The 19,773-nt window shown below is 42.1% G+C and overlaps 1 protein-coding gene across 1 annotated transcript in view; it reads left to right on the forward strand.

The window, feature by feature from the left end:
- LOC137644581 (mismatch repair endonuclease PMS2-like) overlaps nt 1-1,322 on the forward strand; it is a 13,125-nt gene extending 11,803 nt beyond the window's left edge. Inside the window, exon 4 of the mRNA XM_068377540.1 lies at nt 452-1,322. Within this exon, the coding sequence (XP_068233641.1) occupies nt 452-1,048 (597 nt within the window). The 3' untranslated portion in view covers nt 1,049-1,322. The remainder of the gene's footprint in view (nt 1-451) is intronic.
- Nucleotides 1,323-19,773: the final 18,451 nt, after the last annotated feature.

Consider the following 19,773-nt stretch of genomic DNA (forward strand, 5'->3'; position numbering starts at 1 on the left):
AAATACAAATTACTTAAAATTTGTGATGTATGTGTTCTTTGCTGTTGATGAATGATCTTAGGACTGTTTTCCTTTAAAGACATCCACCACTATGCAAATTGATATGACACAGGTTAAGAGCATTCTGAAGCAATTAGGACGACTCAGTTTTTAGTTAAGTAACCATAAGCATTACGTATTGTGTAATCCAATATGCCAATCCAGAGTTTTCCGAAGAGTAAGCTGCATAGAAATTCATCAACAAATTTCAGTGATGCACTGCTAGTTTGTGTTTCATAACCACTGAAGGTTATCAGGTGTCTGATCATGGTCCACAAACTTGACACCAAATTATTCCACATAGGTCTATACTGTAGTGTGTTTAGTCCTCTACATTTAGAATACAGTAGTAGTGGTATTTTGTTTTTGCTAAGTTGTAGTTATGACCCAAGTCTTGTGGTCCTTTTAATAGTTTGTCATTTCTATTTATTTTCAGATGGAGATCTTAGGACAGTTCAACCTAGGATTTATAATAACAAGATTGGGTTCAGATTTATTCATAGTTGACCAACATGCAACTGATGAGAAGTACAATTTTGAGACTCTTCAGCAAACGTGCATCCTTCAAAATCAGAGACTCATAGTACCACAGTTGCTGGAGCTCACAGCTGTTAATGAATCTATTTTGTTGGATAACATTGCCATCTTTGAGAAGAATGGATTCATGTTTAAAATTGATGAAGAAAAGACAGCGGGAAGAAGAGTATGTCTTACGTCGATGCCTTTCAGCCGAGGGTGGGAATTTGGGAAAGAAGACATAGATGAACTAATATTCATGCTGTCGGACTCACCAGGTGTGATGTGCCGACCATCCCGTGTGAGAGCCATGTTTGCATCTAGATCTTGTCGTAAGTCTGTAATGATAGGAACAGCCTTGTCAACTCAGCAAATGCGAAAACTTGTTGACCACATGGGTGAAATTGAACAGCCCTGGAACTGCCCACATGGGCGACCAACAATGAGACATTTGATCAATTTGGACATTGTATCAAAAGATGAAAATGATTGAAATAGATAGATAGCCTTGAATGTTTTAAGAGATTTATCTTATGTCAAATACTAATTGACACCCAAGTTTATGAATTTGATATATTGTTAGTCTTATCAGATTTCCTAGATTTACATTAACTCATTTCATATATTTTATATGATTGGAATTTTATATTTTATATAAGCATAGTTTTATCATATTCAAGATGAAGTAAATTTATAAGCCAAAATTACCGGTATTTCAATTCTGTAATCTCATTATAATAAAGATGAAATTTAAATTTAATTTTATTGGCATAGTTATAACTCCCAAGTAAGTTTAAAGTGAAGTATTGTTCTTTAAAATGTAGCTGCCTAAGGTAAGTAAATTTTCAAAATATTTTAATTATATGAGAGAACTAGAACATATTGCTTTCCATTCATTAACCAATCCTGTAATTTAAGCATTTGAAATATACTTTGATATCAGTACCTAATTAAGCAATAGGAAAAAACCTTCCTCGAAGGAAATCATGAAAAAGACATCACATTATTCAATGAATTACATCTAGTATCCTCAGTAAGTGAGAAATAACACTTTACCTATACGTTTATATATAACCAGCTAACTAAACATTAGTGTGTCATGAGACAATACTGTACTGTAGGCTAATTTTTCTAGGCTTAGCTACATTTTTAGACAAATTTTCAATGATTAGTGTCAAAGACTTTGATACCTGCCATAATCAGTAGGGAAATAGGCTGTGCCAGCTATACTTTGTTCTTTCTTTACTGCTGTGATCAACTTTGTTCTTTGTCCTCACTGTTTCTGAAGTGATTTTGTTAAGGTGTCTTGGTAATACAAGTACTAGTACATAAATTCTTTTGTGTGCACCAAATTAAATTTTTTAATAAATTGATTTACTTTTAATTCTGAAATAATGATAAGTTATCTGGCGTACAAGTACACTTGCAGTTTTTCAAAACTTTATGTTAATCTTTGAGGAACTACACGCTTCAATTGAAAATACACCCTTCAATTGGAATTTACAAGGACTTGTTAGCATTTTTAATTTCTTTTGTAACTAATAACTACAGTTTTTATTACTGTACTGAAATTGTGCACAAGACCTTTCCATGAATACAGCATTGGCTTATGATGTAAGTTTTTAAACAATGCAATATTACTAAAGATGTAGTCCTATTCATTTAGTAACCACATTTCAAAAGAGGAATGAATGCTAAGATGGTGTTCCTGAAAATCAGGTCAGTTTTCATTCCCCATGTAAAATACATGAAAATCTCTAAGGATGCAGACCCTGCTACAATGAGTTAGATTATCCCTCTGTAAGCTAGCTTCAAGGCTGTATGCATAGACGAACTGTGCTGTACTTGCAAATGAGTTCTCATAACAGAACTCTATAGCATGTTGAGGAATACATGTAGATAGATAAATAATTCTAAACAATTGCAAATAAGCATAAAAAACACCAAAAACAATTTTGACTTAAGACAAATATTGTGTGCCGTGGACACTTCCTGCACTGCAGGTCTGAATTTCTTGAGTGAATTTCAAATTATTTGACCAGACATCCAGGAGAGTGCACTTTTTCTGTTGTAGCAGGGTTTGTTGATACAAAGGTTATTTGTATACATAGTCACTAAACACGCACTCTATGCTGAATATACCAGGCACTTGGCTTTTAGGTGTATACAAGTAAAACTAAAGATTTTTAATTTGTAGCTTTTATGTGTAGACAAGTAAAACTAAAGATTTTTAATTTGTAGCTTTTATGTGTAGACAAGTAAAACTAAAGATTTTTAATTTGTAGCTTTTATGTGTAGACAAGTAAAACTAAAGATTTTTAATTTGTAGAAGTCCTAGCTGTACAAACCTGAGTGCTTTAATCAGGGAAATTACTTGAGCGCAAACTGGAATCAGTTGTTGAACATGGATAACAAGCCGTTATCTAACTGGTGAAGGTCGGGGCAAGGAGCCCCCCCCCCTCCAGTCGGAAAGCCTTCACTTTTGACCTTCAGCCCAAGACTGAGAGGGGTGGTTGAGGAAGGAAATGGGATTATATGACGCGACACAGGTTTGCATGGGTAGGAAACATACAAATTACTTTTCAAATTTCTCGTTCATTCTTATGTGACACACAAACCCTCATCCTTTAATTAGGGTGACTCACTGATGGGTGGGTTGGGAGTCTGCTATAACCCAATCTGGAAAATTCAATTTCTTTCCTGGAAGTGATAAACGCTTGATCTATGGAGAAGTAAGAGCCATTACCACCCCCTATTCGCCTTTCAAAAGGATGGCAGATCAATAGGACTAGAGTTGTATATGTATCCAATAAAAATTTGAGACCCCTTTCCCCAGAGAGGGATGAGAGTTGGATACAAATTCCAAGCAAAGATTACTGGGTTGGTATTGAATAAGATCACCATCCTCCTACTCGTTACAGGAAGATAGGGAAGATACTTCTTTAAACTTGAAAAATTGAGCTCTGAAGTGAAACTCCAGCATGTAACATTTCGACAGCTTTTTCCCCGCGAGGAAGGACCGAAGAATGAAGGGCCAGAGATGTCTGGTCCCTTTCAAATAGCACTGTAGTGCTCTACTCTCGATCATCACCCAACTCCTCCCGAAGAGAAGGAATGGAGAGGGAAGAGGGACTAACCTAAGGCATAGGCCGCTGGGCTGTCTGTTTTTGTCAGGAAGTCAGGCCCAATACTAAAGGAGACCTTCCACCCCTCATCAAGGGTTACTATAGAAGAGAGTAAGTAACTCACCACCTATCCACCGATGCTAGAGCTTGCAAAGGAGACTTGAAAGCCAAAACTCTTTCTGGCAACCTCAAAGGTTTAAATGGAAATACATTATTATTATTATTATTATTTGCTATGCTACAACCCTAGTTGGAAAAGGAGGATGCTATAAGCCCAGGGGCCCCAACAGGGAAAATAGCCCAGAGAGGAAAGGAAAAAAGAAAAAGAAAATACTAAGAACAGCAGCAACATTTAAATAAATATTTCCTTTATAAACTATAAGAACTTTAACAAAACAAAAGAGAGAGAAACCAGGTAGAATAGTGTGCCCAAGTGTACCCTCAAGCAAGAGAACTCTACCCCAAGACAGTGGAAGACCATGGTACAGAGGCTATGGCACTATCCAAGACTAGAGAACAATGGTTTGATTTTGGAGTGTCCTTCTCCTAGAAGAGCTGCTTACCATAGCTAAAGTCTCTTCTACCCTTACCAAGAGGTAAGTAGCTTCTGAACAATTAGAGTACAGTAGTTAACCCCTTAGGTGAAGAAGAATTGCTTGGTAGTCAGTGTATGAGGACAGAGGAGAACCTGTAAAGAATATGCCAGACTATTCGGTGTATGCATGGGCAAAGTGAAAATGAACCATATCCAGAAAGAAGGATCCAATGTAGTACTGTCTGGCTAGTCAAAGGACCCCATAACTCTTTAGCAGTAGTATCTCAACATAAGAGTCTTGAGGCCAACAGTTGCGTCCCACCCTCAGCACCAGAGATCACTATTCAAAGCTCTTCCTGAACCTACACAACTCCTTTGTCGGAAGGTCATACTCAAGGCCTATCTATAGCCTTTGTCAACCATGACTGAGAGGAGCTTCTCTGGGAAGGTATATAAAGTACTGTAGTAAGCTATCGGTGCAAAACGTGCTCCAACCTCTAAATTGGTAGAACAGCTATAAAGGACCTCCAGGCATCTACTTCATGCCTCACGAAAGTCTTTCGCTCCAAGATGATGGATTGTCTCCTCCCAGGGAGAGCCAAGGACTCCAAAGCTTGGAGGTACTTCTGTGGATGCGGCTGACCAAGAAGAGCAGGACGCAAGGGTAGCTCTCTCGGCACCTATACCAGAAAAGTAAACAGATTGGGATACACCACTCTGCCTGAAGCCATGAGTCCTGGTGTAATCAATTCTCTGATTATTACTGCTCAGATTAGACACAATGGCTCAAGTATCTAGGCGATCCCATTTATGTTGGAAGGCATCTTTGAACATTTCTCATGGGGCCAGAACGGGGAAGACTGACCCCACAGATCTTCCTTCTGCCATGTAGCAAACAGGGTAAACACCTAGGGACCCCTCCAGTGCACAAAATCTTCCACTCCCAGAGGATGTGGATACCAATTTGCCCCTGGTGGCTGAGTGTATCCACTAGTACTTTCCTCCTGTTCAGATAAAATCTTGCCAACCCTACACAGAGTGAAACACCAACTAGATGTCTATTCACTTTGTCCACCTGTAAAAAGGGGCTTATGTCCCTTTGCTAGTTAACATAAGCCACTACAGTACTGTTATCGCACATCAACACTACAGTACTGTCTTTAACCATTCCTAAAATGCTTGCAATCCTCTGAAGGTTGCTTACATCATGGACGTTGCAAATCAGATGTTTTCTTCTGTCCACACCAGATAACCTGGTCGATTGGGTGTGTACAAGACCTCTCCTTTAACACATCTGAGAGCAGTAGTAAGCCTGGAGGAAAAGAGTGGAGTGGAACTCCCCGGGGTGAGGTGGACTTCAAGCCACCAGGCCAAACTGAAGCAACGTGCCAGCAGCGAGATGGTACTTGTCATGGACACAAATGGATGCGCAACCTCCTGAGCCTGAGGGATGCATTTAATCTATAAAAAGGCTATCGCTGGTGCCATTGCTACTAGCATGGCCAGGTACAATACTCCAATCTCTGCTTGGTTAAGAGATTTGACTTCTTGCAGAATTACCTCCATCCCCAGATCGCAGCAAAATGCAAGAATCTAATCTCAATCCTGAAGAAGCCAGGATCAACCAAACATCGAGATACCTCAGAAGAATCCCTTGCGAATGGGCTCCCAAGGTGACATTCAAGTGAACATCCAGGGAGCTGTACTCAGTTCGAAGCACAGACTTGAACTGGTATACCAACTATATGGGGAGAAGAGGAGGTACTTTCGAGAGGACTGATGAACAGGTACTTAAAAGTACAGTACACATCTTTTAAGGCAAGCATCTAAGATTAGTGGGGGTGCTGCTCCCAGAAATTTTTTAACCTTTCATTTCTTAGGGGAGGCAAGGACATGGTTAAGTTTTCTGTAAGAATTAAAGAACTACATAAACTGAATCAAATACAAAAATTATTAGTAGGATAATGCTGTAATCTAATTCTACACAAAAACATTCAAGAATATGGTACAACACGGTTTTTCAAGAACACACACGGAGTAAAAAACTACTACCTTACACAGGTACGCCAAGGTCAGCACTGCATGAGGGACACGTAGCTTCCTATGTACCTATGTACGCATGTGAATAACACCATGCTGATGGAACTGTAAAGTGCAGTTCCAAACAAAGATTTTTGTATTTTTCTCACAAATTGACGTATGGCTACTGACATTATTACGAGTAAGGATTATGTATTGTACAAGTATAAAGAAAGTATTAAAGAAAAAATTACATTCAATGTTATTGATAATATAAAGTGAATACAGCGGGTGCTGCAATTCCAATGCCTATCCGCGAGCTGCCACTGTTCAGGTCTATCAAGAGCATGAAGTCTCCCTCTCTGAAGGAAAAAAAAACCCAGCACAGACCACACTGTTTCCATCCTGAAATTTTATTTAGCAAACAAACTTGTTCCAAGAGGGAAAAAGGTCAATGACTGGCCTTCAGCTCCAGTGCTTGGCTCGAGGCCTTAATTTTATATTCAATCAACCAGCTACCAAGTCGCCTTCTCAACAGGAAGAGCCAACTGCAGAAGCCCGGAGACTTGTTTCAAACGATTTTGGAGACGCGTTTCAAACAATTTTGAACGCACTCCTCAACATCCCTTCACCTCTGCCAGCAAGGCAAGAACTTTCGTGTTTGTCTGATGCCCAACTTGGAACCCTATTGGAACTAGGAATGGGGGCTGGCAGTCCTGGAATGGTTTTAAGTACCTGTCCCGAAAGACAATTCCTACCCCATACTCATCCCCAAGTCTCTTCCATGTATCCACGAGACGAGACAGACAACCTCTTACTCTCGGCAATGGGCAAGTGGGAAATACCAGCATTCATATTTCTAATCCCTTACCTTATTCTAACCACCACCATTCTTGAAAAGAGCAGGCAGGGGAGCTCGAAAAAGGTGTACATACACAGGCTCTTTCAGGTAAGAGGTCGCGCAAGCTGCAGACTGGGATCTAAGGGAGGGCACAGGTCCCTTACCTAATCCCCAATCCCACAAGAAAGACTAGCCCTGAAGGTTCAGCTGCTGTTCCCTTCAAAGGGCCAAGACCTTTGAAGTGGACAGAATGGTGGATCAGGCAGTCGCACAAAGCCGTTCTCCATGACTTACAAGATTCTGGCAGGGCAACCCCGTACCTCAAACAATTCCCACAACGACAAAGCCACCTCTGTGGTAATTGCAACCTGGTGGGTAAGGAATGCTATCGCCTTACCGCCCAACAATATAAGGCTCTTGTACTTCTCCCAACTCTTCAAGGTTAACAACTTCTTTGATTTTGAGAAGAACGTGACTGCTCCTGACCCATGATCGGGCAGGAGAAAGACCAAAGCCAAACATCCAAGGTTACCATTTTGAGAAGTATGTGACTGCTCCTGACCCATGATCGGGCAGGAGAGAGACCAAGGCCAAACAACCAAGGTTGTCACCTCTATTGCCTAGTGTGGGGGCGGCAGTAACCCACCTGACCTGCTGGATCGAAATGATTTCTCAGAACCACAGATCAGATCATTCACCCAATCCAGGGCCAAGCCCACTAGACCCAGTCACGGCAACTCCAACGAGGGCTTCAATCCTCGAGGGGCTCTAAACTGCCAATCGATGACCAAAGTTCCTCTTAAAAGGCGGAGCCAGGGTTGCCGCCTCCGGTCATTGCACTCACGAGTGAATGCAAGGTCCTTCACCACAGGACTCTCTAATTCTGGTTTGTCAGGCCCTGAGGTCCTTGAACCATGCTCCGCAGTTCTTGAGACATCCTGTCCCCCAAAGCTCTTCCATCAATTTAGCCGAAGTGAGGCAGCATGCTCCAGAGACTCTCATCCCCCTTTCAAGAGTCCAACAGTTCTGTGCCAAAGACAGAACTAGGAACGTAATATGAACCTGACAAAGGCCCAGAGACGCCAACATCAGAAGTAGGAGAACTCCTGGCACAGGGGCCAGAAGAAGCAGAAGCACCAAGTGTTTGTCCTACTGTGGGTCGTAACAGAGAGAACCATGGCCCCGGGAACAAACGCTCCTTCCCACATTCTTGGCCTACCAAAGCGTTCATGCGCTATTGTACGCCATCGACAGGCGTCATCTCATCTAACCAGTCAAAGGCCTCTACAGTATGAGACTAAGTCCAGTGACCTGGAAGGAAGAAAGATGGAGATTGCTGCAGTTACTCCATCAACCTTGGAGCAGAAAGTGTACGAGGACTATATTTCTGTCCCAGTCAGTCACTGGGGCAGCTGGGACCAAGTCACAGCACAAGTGGAACACCTGGTCCAAGCCATATCAAGGTAGGAACACCAGGTCCCAGCCACAGCACATGGTTGAAACACCAGGTCCCAGCCATGGCACAGGGGGTGGAACACCAGGTCCCAGCCATGGCACAGAGGGTGGAATACCAGGTCCCAGCCACAGCTCCAGAGGGCCGCGATACAAGGTGGAGATCCACGTCCCAGCATGCGACTAGGGCCCGAAACCCAGAGTTCCAGCCATGGGGCAGAGAACCACATGGGTACCGTCCACCTCCCTCGAAAGAGAGGTGGAGACAAAGGGAGCCCATTCTCCAAAACTATGGCCGTCCATCCTGGACTCTTCTGTTTAATCCTCTTAATCTTAGAAGAAGAGTCAGAATCCGAGCAGGAGGATAAAGAGGAAGAACCGTGCGCATATTTCTACAACCTACTGGCTCTCACTCCTGGATATGCAGGCACAGCAGTTGACGCCTGCATTGTCAACGAAAATTCTCCTGAGAGGAGAACCACCACGGGGAAGGGGCGAGGATCACTGGGACCAGATCAAAAAGAATCTGCGCTTAACTTGGCTAACCATGACCCCCGGCCCAGGCTCTCGACACCGGCATCTTACCTGCCGTGCCAGGGGCTACAAAATTAACTTGTCTAGTACCAAAGGGGGGGGGGGGGAACATTGGGCTTCCTACACAGTGAGAATCACCATGCCCTTCACCACTACCATCACCAGGAAGACTTTAGACAAGCAAGCACAGAGGGTATTAGGGAGAAGCAGTGTCAGCTACCAACTTCCTCAGGTAATGGAGGACCTAGCTGAGAGACCTAAGGAAGCCACAAACATTAGGGGTACCCATGCACGCAACCCTTTAACTTTTTGACATAGATTCAAAGACTCTGGACCCCTGCAGTGTACTCCCCTGGGACCATTCCAGGGGTAACAGCAGCAGACAAATCCCCCAAGAAGACAAGCAACTAAATAAATGGCAGAGTACTCTTGGGTATTACCTAGTCCAACTCCCATAAAAGCCATACTCCATTCCGTCTCCCAAGGTGAAGGCCCATAACTGCACCGGAGCCGCAACTTACATTTAGTAAGTTAATATACGGGGATGCCTGCAAATAGTCAAGCCACCAAGCACTGAGGAAGTGTGTATCTACAGCCAGTTAGACCAAACTGCTGCAGATTCAACACCACCGGGGCAACAAGCTATTTACTCCATTCCACAATTAACAACTAACATTAATTTCCTTAAAAAATAAAGAACATTAATAATTTTTTGATAAGCTGTCCGTAAAGTACATCGGTCAACGAATGCTGCCAAATTAAAGCTGGAATCATACTAGGCTTTTTTCACCAGCAGCAAGCCGTTGCAGCATACAATGGGAAACTGAGAGCTTGCTGCTCAATATATTGGCTTCCCAACTGGACCGGAAGCAGCAAGCACAAACCACGAGCATGACTTCGGATGTAAACAAACAAGATCTTTACTGCAAATAGGATGTGCTCGTTTGGTAATCTTGGATCCAACAAGCCTCAAAAGATAAAAATCTGCTTTGTACATCCTATGGTAGTTGTAGAATAATTTGTCAATTCAAGTAATACTCTGAGAATACAAATTACTTCAACATTCAGAAAATTTCTGGCTGCCATCGATTTTGTCTACTTTTCCTACTTGCTCCTTAAACCACGAGATCGTAGTGTGACGCTACAACACTTTCGTTCGCCGGGCTTGGCTGGAAGCACCCTTACCAGTAGGATAACCACTTAAAGTTTACCACCGATTACCGCTAACTCTAGAGTAATCTCCCTATTTCGAGGAGAAGGGTTTGTATGTTGCGTAGGAACAAAAAAGAAGTGAAATTATAACAAATAAACTTTACCGAATCCCTATTAATGATAATACTAAAGATTGTACCATTTTTTCCAACATCTCAGTACCATTGTTTCATACAATACTGAGATCAACAATAATGTACTGGAGAAAGTGGTTTTGGCAGAGTGAGGACCCGGGTTTTCTAGAACAAACACCTGAAACCGATCACCAAACGGTGCAAACTCCGTGTTTATCATAATAAAGTATGGCGTTTCGAATTTCCTCTACGGTGAAGAGGAATGAAATCATATGGAAGCACTCGAGGAAGTAAAACGATTCTATTATTCTTAGACGGGAAAAGCTTTTCTACTAAAAAATTGGAGTTTTCAATAGAAAACTGCTTTTCTTCGAAAATGACACTTACTCGAAAAGTCCCATCCGTAACTATAATTTTACCATGTGCACTCTTGAAAGAACAGGAAATATTAGCATGGAACCCAAGCTCAACAAACAGGCCAAATAATCATTAAACATTACTTCAAAACCGGTAAAATTTTACTTAAATCCTTAAAAATTATATTTTAATTATAAAATAAATTTTTGAATATACTTACCCAGTGAATATATAATAGCTGACGCTCCGGCGGCTCGACAGAAAAACACAAAAACTCGCGAGCGATCGCTATGAAGGTTGCGGGTGTGCCCACCAGCGCCAACTATCGGCCAGATACCGCATATACATGTAAACAGCTCCAATTCTTCTCATCCCGCTGGGTCTCTATCGGGGAGGAAGGGGGGGCCTTTAATTTATATATTCACCGGGTAAGTATATTCAAAAATTTATTTTATAATTAAAATATCATTTTTAAATATTTAACTTAGCCAGTGAATATATAATAGCTGATTCACACCCATAGTGGTGGGTAGAGACCAGAAATAATTAAGTTTACAGCGTATATGCTTAGAGTTTTTGACAGTTATATCATAACAAAACCCAAATATATATAGGTACCTGGTAAGGAAGTTGACTTAGACGATTACTCTGCCTTGTTAGTCTGTCTTTCTCACGAAGCCCAGCGATCCTCTTAGGATGCTGAAAGACTCCCAGGAGCTGAAGTATCAAGGGCTGCAACCCATACAACAGGACCTCATCAAACCCTAATCTGGGCGCTCTCAAGAAATGACATTTGACCACCCGCCAAATCAACCAGGATGCGAAAGGCTTCTTAGCCTTCCGTACAACCCAAAAACAAGATTAAAAACATTTCAAGAGACAAATTAAAAGGATATTGGAATTAAGGTAATGTAGTGGTAGAACCCTCACCCACTACTGCACTCGCTGCAACGAATGGACCCAGTGTGTAGCAGTCCTCGTAAAGAGTCTGGACATCTTTTAAGTAAAATGACGCGAATACCGACTTGCTTCTCCAAAAGGTCGCGTCCATAATACTTTACAGAGATCTATTTTGCTTAAAGGCCACGGAAGTTGCTATAGCTCTTACTTCGTGCGTCTTAACCTTAAGCAAGCATCGGTCTTTTTCATTCAAGTGAGAATGAGCCTCTCGTATTAAAAATCTGATAAAATATGACAAAGCATTCTTTGACATAGGCAATGATGGTTTCTTAACTGAGCACCATAATGCCTCAGATCCACCTCGTAAGGACTTAGTACGAGCTAAGTAGAACTTAAGAGCTCTAACTGGACACAGCACTCTTTCAAGTTCGTTGCCTACGATCTCTGACAGGCAAGGTATATCAAAGGACTTAGGCCAAGGACGAGAAGGCAGTTCATTTTTGGCCAGGAAACCAAGTTGAAGTGAACATGTGGCTTTTTCTGTAGAAAAGCCGATGTTCTTACTGAAGGCATGAATTTCACTGACCCTTTTAGCCGAAGCCAAGCACACTAGGAAAAGCGTCTTGAGGGTGAGATCCTTCAGGGAGGCTGAATGTAATGGCTCAAACCTGTCTGACATGAGGAACCTTAGGACCACGTCTAAGTTCCATCCAGGAGTTGCCAAACGACGTTCCTTAGAGGTCTCGAAAGACTTAAGGAGATCTTTATTGTTGGAAAGATCTAAGCCTCTATGACGAAAGACCGAAGCCAACATGCTCCTGTAGCCCTTAATCGTGGGAGCTGAGAGGGAGCGAATATTTCTCGGATGTAAAAGAAAATCTGCGATTTGGGCTACAGAGGTACTGGAAGAGGACACAGATGCTGACTTGCACCAGTCTCGAAAGACTTCCCACTTCGACTGGTATACTCTGATGGTAGAAGCTCTCCTAGCTCTCGCAATCGCACTGGCTGCCTCCTTCGAAAAGCCTCGAGCTCCTGAGAGTCTCTCGATAGTCTGAAGGCAGTCAGACGAAGCGCGGGGAGGCTTTGATGAACATTCTTTACGTGGGTCTGACGTAAGAGATCTACCCTTAGAGGAAGACTTCTTGGAATGTCTACCAGCCATTGAAGTACCTCGGTGAACCACTCTCTCGCGGGCCAGAGGGGAGCAACCAACGTCAACCTTGTCCCTTCGTGAGAGGCGAACTTCTGCAGTACCTTGTTGACTATCTTGAATGGTGGGAATGCATATAAGTCCAGATGAGACCAATCCAGTAGAAACGCGTCTATGTGGATCGCCTCTGGATCTGGGACTGGTGAGCAATAGATCGGTAACCTTTTGGTCAACTAGGTGGCAAAGAGGTCTATGGTGGGTTGACCCCAAGTCGCCCAAAGACTCTTGCACACGTCCTTGTGGAGGGTCCATTCCGTGGGTATCACCTGACCCCTCCGACTGAGACAGTCTGCCAAGACGTTCAAGTCCCCCTGGATGAATCTCGTCAACAGGGAGATGCCTCGATTTCTTGACCATATGAGAAGGTCCCTTGCGATCTCGTACAGCGTGAGGGAGTGTGTGCCTCCTTGCTTGGAGATGTACGCCAAAGCTGTGGTGTTGTCTGAGTTGACCTCTACCACTTTGTTTCGAAGAAAGCTTTCGAATTTCATCAAGGCCAAGTGGACTGCTAATAGCTCCTTGCCGTTGATGTGCATGCTCTTCTGACTTGAGGTCCACAGACCCGAGCATTCCCGACCGTCCAGGGTCGCACCCCAACCCAAATCCGACGCGTTTGAGAACAACACGTGGTTTGGGTTCTTGACGGCTAGGGATAGTCCCTCTCTCAGACTGATATTGCTGTCCCACCATTTCAGGCATGCCTTTACTGGTTCGGAGACTGGGATTGATACAGTCTCTAACGTCTTGTCCTTGTTCCAGTGAGAGGCTAGATGGAACTGGAGAGGCCGAAGGTGTAGTCTCCCTAGCGAGACAAACTGCTCCAGGGATGAGAGAGTCCCTACGAGACTCATCCAACTCCTGACTGAACAACGTTCTCTTTTCAGCATTAGTTGGACTTTGAGCAGGGCTTGTTCTAATCGGGTGGCAGACGGAAAAGCCCGAAAAACTGGACTGCGAATCTCCATCCCCAAATATAGAATAGTCTGGGATGGGATCAGTTGGGACTTTTCTAGGTTGACCAAAAGTCCCAACTCCTTGGCCAGACCCAACGTCCAATGTAGATCCTGCAGACAGCGATGACTGGACGATGCTCTGAGAAGCCAGTCGTCCAAGTACAGGGAGGCTCGGATTCCCGATAGATGGAGGAATTTTGCCACATTCCTCATGAGCCTCGTAAACACGAGAGGAGCAGGACTGAGGCCAAAGCACAGGGCTCGAAACTGGTACACCACATTCCTGTAAACAAACCTCAGAAACGGTTGGGAATCCGGGTGTATAGGAATGTGGAAGTATGCATCCTGAAGGTCGAGAGAGACCATCCAGTCGCCTTCCATTAATGCTGTCAAGACAGCTTGGTAGACTTCATCGTGAAGTTTGTCTTGACAATGAACACATTGAGCGCACTTGCCTCTTACGTACTCCTGCAGTGAACGTGGCTGCCAGATCATTGGAGCCATCCCTGATAGTCTTGTTCCTGCAGAGAACGTGGCTGTCAGATTATTGGAGCCATCCCTGATAGCCTTGTTTATGCATGACATAATTGTACAGCAAAACTTCAAACGCTCGAAAAAAAAACTCCTAACAGGAGATGGTCCAGCTCTGAAGCCGACCATAAAATCTTGGAGCGTCTCAAGGCCAGGCGCCAGGGAGAGTCTATGAGGTTTGAGAAGTCTATCTGGGCAGAGGCAGGAACTCCCAAGCCGAGAACTTCTCCCGTGTCATACCAGACGCTCGCTCTATAAGCCAGTTTAAAAGGAGGGAAAGCAAAGGCTGTCTCCCCCAAACTCCTCCTGGTGATCAACCAGTCGCCTAGCAAACGTAAAGCTCTCTTAGAAGAGCGAGAGAGCACTAGCTTAGAAAACAACGGCTTCGAAGTAGCTAGGCCTAGTGTAAACTCTGACGTTTAGGCGAACGAGGAGCAGCAGTTACAAAATGATCCGGACAAAGATCCTTAAAAATCAGCATGATTTATTTAAAGTCCATAGAGGGCTGAGCAGCTTTAGGCTCCTCTCCGTCTGACAGAGTCCACAAGGGAATATCAGTAGGAGGGGGATCAGCAACTTCCTCATCTGAAGGAACCTCGTCCGACAATTGCCGAGTCTCAAGCAAGGGAGAGACCTGGTGTGGTGGCAATGCTTGACAAGCAGAGTCCACACGCAAAGGAGCATCAGTAGCAGTCAAGGACGATACGTCATGTAACTGCTCAAAGGACTGACCAGCAACAACAACAGGTGCGGGAGGACGCTCGACGTCAACTCGAGACTGCCTAGACTGAGCAGTCAAAACAACTCTTGACTGCGGTGCTTGACGCTCAACGTCAAAACAAGTCAACTTCGCTGGTTGGCGAACGTCCTGAACGTCAACAAGAGCAAGCGGCAGCGGCTGAACGTCCACAAGCGGCTGAAAGTCAACACGGGACTGCATCGAGTGAGGCTCTACAAAACGTGATTGACGTGACTTTGTTGAACCTGCTCAGCAGAATAGTCCTCCATAAGAGAGTCTTCCGATGACTGCACAGGGTCAGAGCTGTCCCAATGGCTACAACCAGGACGCTGGACCTGTCCTGAAGGGACTGACTTTCGCTTTAAGGGTCTCGAAACCTTGCTCCACGGTTTCTTACGCGATAAGCCTTCGGATGACGAGGAGAAAACCGTCTCGCTCGTCTTATGGTAGGGGCGGTCTTGACGAGACACGCCTGAAACCATAGAGGGAACGTCTGTTCGTTGGTTAAAGCCTCTCGAACCCATAAGTCCTACGACATTACTTCTCCCTGGGGCATGGGAGCTTGCAAGAGGTCTCGGACTAGGCGAACGACAGGCACGAACAGACGAACCCTCTGTCGCAACACTGATAACACTTTGCGCAATTATCACTTTATCACTACAATTTTTTGTTTTGCACTTACTTCACTGAAATCGAATTTTTCAATAATTTCACATTAGCCATGAATAAAAACTGATTTCTACCTGAAGCACGCAATTCTCCCCTACCTCAAAAGGTTATAATTGCGAAATAAGTCGTATAATGTAAGCACATTAATAAAAGCAAAAAAACAGTAAACATATATATCGAATAAAACGGAAATATATAAAGTTAAAAGGATCATTGACTGGGGAGGAGACTAAACACTAGTTCATTAAAAACTACGTTTTCAATCTCTCACCGTACAGTGCCTTGGGACGAGAATAAAAACTAAAAACGTTTTATCCTTTCTCCCCGTACAGAGACTTGGGACGAGAGTAAAAAACTGACTCGAGAACAACGTTACTCGCTTGGGACGAGAATAAAGATCGGAACGTTCTCTCTTCCTCTCTCCCCCTCCGTCTCTCTCTCTCTCTCTCTCTCTCTCTTGATTTCACACAGAAGAGAAAAGCCCACTTACCCTAAGTCAATAAACAGGTTATTTGACCAAAGGAAAAAACTGAAAGGACTAAGAAATTGAAAATTAACAAGTTCCTTTAATTTAGTATTTAAAACATTTCAGTTTGAAAGAAGAATGAACAAAACGTCAGAATCGATTTACTCTTTCTGCAAAGTGAAACCGTGATTCTCTCTTTCTCTATCGTAACGATAGAGCGCAAACTGCGTAGCATAAATAAACCAAACGTTAGTTCATCTTTGAAACAGCACGAAGACTATTCAAAGAAAATCTTTCATAAAATATCTACTAAAAAATATTCATTTAATAAGTTTTAATTCATTTGCTCTGTAAGAGTTATTAACGAAAATAAAAGTTGAAAGGGCTCAACGTTGTTTAACTTCGGTTTCCAAGTTAGGACCGCCTACTCTCGGATTAGGGGAGGAATAGGTAAGGCCGCATATAAACAAATCATTAAAATTTATCTTGATGTTTATTATAAATGGAAAGCTAATCGAAGAGGCCTAATAAAGGCGGGAGAGATATAAAATATATAGTGGAAAATCTATAATTAGCAACAACAATTTATAACGTGATAAGATAATTGCTAAAAGCCTAAAACACACTTCCGTACTAAGGGAAGGGTCGGCCATTTAAAAGTCAAAGAAAGTCCAAAAAAACAATCCAAAGTCATCAACAATTAAATCTACCCAAAAACGAGTTCAAGATTTAAGTTGAAGATAAAACACCTGCACTGCGAAAGCTCAAACCAAAAGGAAGTACTTCACCAAGACTGTTGAAAAACTCCAGGTTAACAGCGAGTAATGGTACGTCTTGTCGATCAGACCGACAGAGAAGAATTGGAGCTGTTTACATGTATATGCGGTATCTGGCCGATAGTTGGCGCTGGTGGGCACACCCGCAACCTTCATAGCGATCGCTCGCGAGTTTTTGTGTTTTTCTGTCGAGCCGCCGGAGCGTCAGCTATTATATATTCACCGGCTAAGTTAAATATTTAAAAACTTAAAAAACGATAAAATTTTACTTAAACCCTTAAAAACTTAATAAAAGGGTAAAATTTTACTCAAGGTCTGGGAAACATTTCTGCGACAAAAATAAGTGTCATTTTCGGCGGAAACGGGCGTTTTTCTACAGGGAAAAGTTAGTTTTTACAAGGAAAGGTTTCCCCGTCCATAACTACAATAATGGCCCCCTTTCAACTTTGAAGATATGCAAAATTCCAACAACTTACCTGAAAACCCTTGTTAGTTAGTGTATGAAATGGAGAATGTTCTTCTTGGTCTGTATTACGGGTCGCGTAATACAATTCACATAGAAAAGGAAGCAACACCAGTTAAGAGGTCGCCGTAGCCCCAAACCCTCTTCTGACTGGTCCAACAAGAGTCAAGAGCAAGCAATCTATTTGAGTCCATGACTAACTTGGTTTTACCCAGCAAAGGACCTAAGTCAACTGTCAATACTGGCTTAGGCAAAGAATACATGAGAGATGACGGGTCGGACGTTGGAGTGCAGTACTACAGTAATATCACATAGGGCTGCTGGATTCTCCACAATAGGCAACTCCACAACACTGATTCAAAAATTAGTCTTTCAGTGAGTCGGCAACATCAAGCGCTGAACTCCACTAGTCCCATAGCATCCACACTTATATAGACTTTACAATTATTGTAATTTTTATATAGATATCACGGGGAAAATAAATAATAAAACACACATATTAATCATTTATTACTTTTTATTACATTTTCATCGACATACATCATCTCTTTACAAAGTGTGGAATTTATTAACACTGATTCCACATTCCACACTTGATCAAGATGTGGAGCAGATTAGCCGCATCGATGACGTAAATTCCACGTTTCGGCAGCCTTGCTGACATTTGAAAACTTCTCTTATTGAGGAACACCATCATCTACGAACGATGAATTGTATTTGGCTAATTTTCATCAATCTTCTTTTCAAAATTATCCTACTAAACTTTCATCTTATGAATGTAATAATGTCAATCCAAGTTAGCCTATTAACATCAGAGGGGTAAACTTTGTTTGATTCGACAAAGAATGCATTGAGATACTTCTTCTTTATGTGATCTAAATTCGTATAATTTTTATCTTACCATTTAATATCTCTCAACTTTAATTTTATGGTGCAGCCACAGTAATTGCACTCCTTTCGGTTTCGACACGAGTGTCATTCACCGTGGTGAGTCTGGTGGCCTAATTTTCCCAAAAATGCATTCATCCAAAAGTCTACGACACAGAAACGATCTTTAATCATATTAGACTAATACTGCTGCATTAACAATGTACCATAGATTCTGCCCTTTACTGTTTCTTATATTTAATGGTCCAAGGATAATGAATAATAATCCTCAAATGACCGCAATGGTGTACTTCATAAAATCGTCAACAGATGGCAGAGGCAGGACGTATTTGCTAGGGGCATTTGCAAAATACTGTACCTTGTCTGGAAAACTATTTCCTATTGCACTAATTTTATTTTTGTTTTTCTTTTATTTGGGAAACGAGCCCCGTTTTTTTCTGGGCACTAAAACTGTTGGGTCCCTACGTTATAGCCTGTTTAGCTCATACCTAAATCCCCCACTGCAAGAAATCGCAATGAAACCATTAAATGATATAAAATCTAATTACATATGCAGCAGACACATGGATTCTAAAATGTTCACTTAAAATAAAATGAAAAAAAAATAATTATGGTGGCAAAAGAAAGACCATACTAGATTAAAAAACAACAACAACAACAACAACAATAATAATAATAATAATAATAATAATAATAATAATAATAAACAACTCTTGAAACCTTACACTCTTTAAAAGAGACGCTACTAAAATTAGACATGCAACAGTATATCAAAACGTTGAGATGCTTGTACAGCAAGTTATCAGCAAATTTTATGAACAATGATACTTGACAGAATTATATATCCAGCATAACTCAACATACCAGTTAAAAGATAGAGGATTTATTTTAAAAAAAATTAAACCAATAGGCATTCTATAATCGGGGATTAAAGGTCATTACCCACTTGCAATATCCAATAGAGGCTACTCCAAAACACTTATATGTCAGCAGTGAACAAAATATCTATAAAAATTTCAATGAACATTAAAAAAATCAAGATCATACCTTTTTATACTTTTCAAGATCTAGTATAATTATTGGTAAACAATGGAAGAATTGGGATTCACCCGTTCCTCCTGTAAAAGCTCTGCTCCAGGTCAAGACACCAAGTTTGAACTTATCAAGTACCTATCATATTTTAGTCAAATGCGATCTAATTTAGTTTTATTTCCAACTTTGGAAAGAGAAAAAGTTTTCCAAAAGAGCAGTGCATCTCATCATCACAAAAATCTTTGGACATCCAAAAGACTTAAGATATTGAGGTTTTCAAGAAGAAACTGAAGACTTTCTTGTTTGTGATTCGATTGTGTGGACTTTGCCTGACTTGATAATAAACACAATGCACTGTGTGATATGCGAAATACCCGAGTCTTTAGCTCTGGTACGCAGCTTTTTAAGGAGACGGACACTCCAAAATCAAACCATGGTT

The sequence above is a fragment of the Palaemon carinicauda genome, chromosome 7 (genome assembly GCF_036898095.1).
Source record: "Palaemon carinicauda isolate YSFRI2023 chromosome 7, ASM3689809v2, whole genome shotgun sequence".
NCBI lineage: Eukaryota > Metazoa > Arthropoda > Malacostraca > Decapoda > Palaemonidae > Palaemon > Palaemon carinicauda.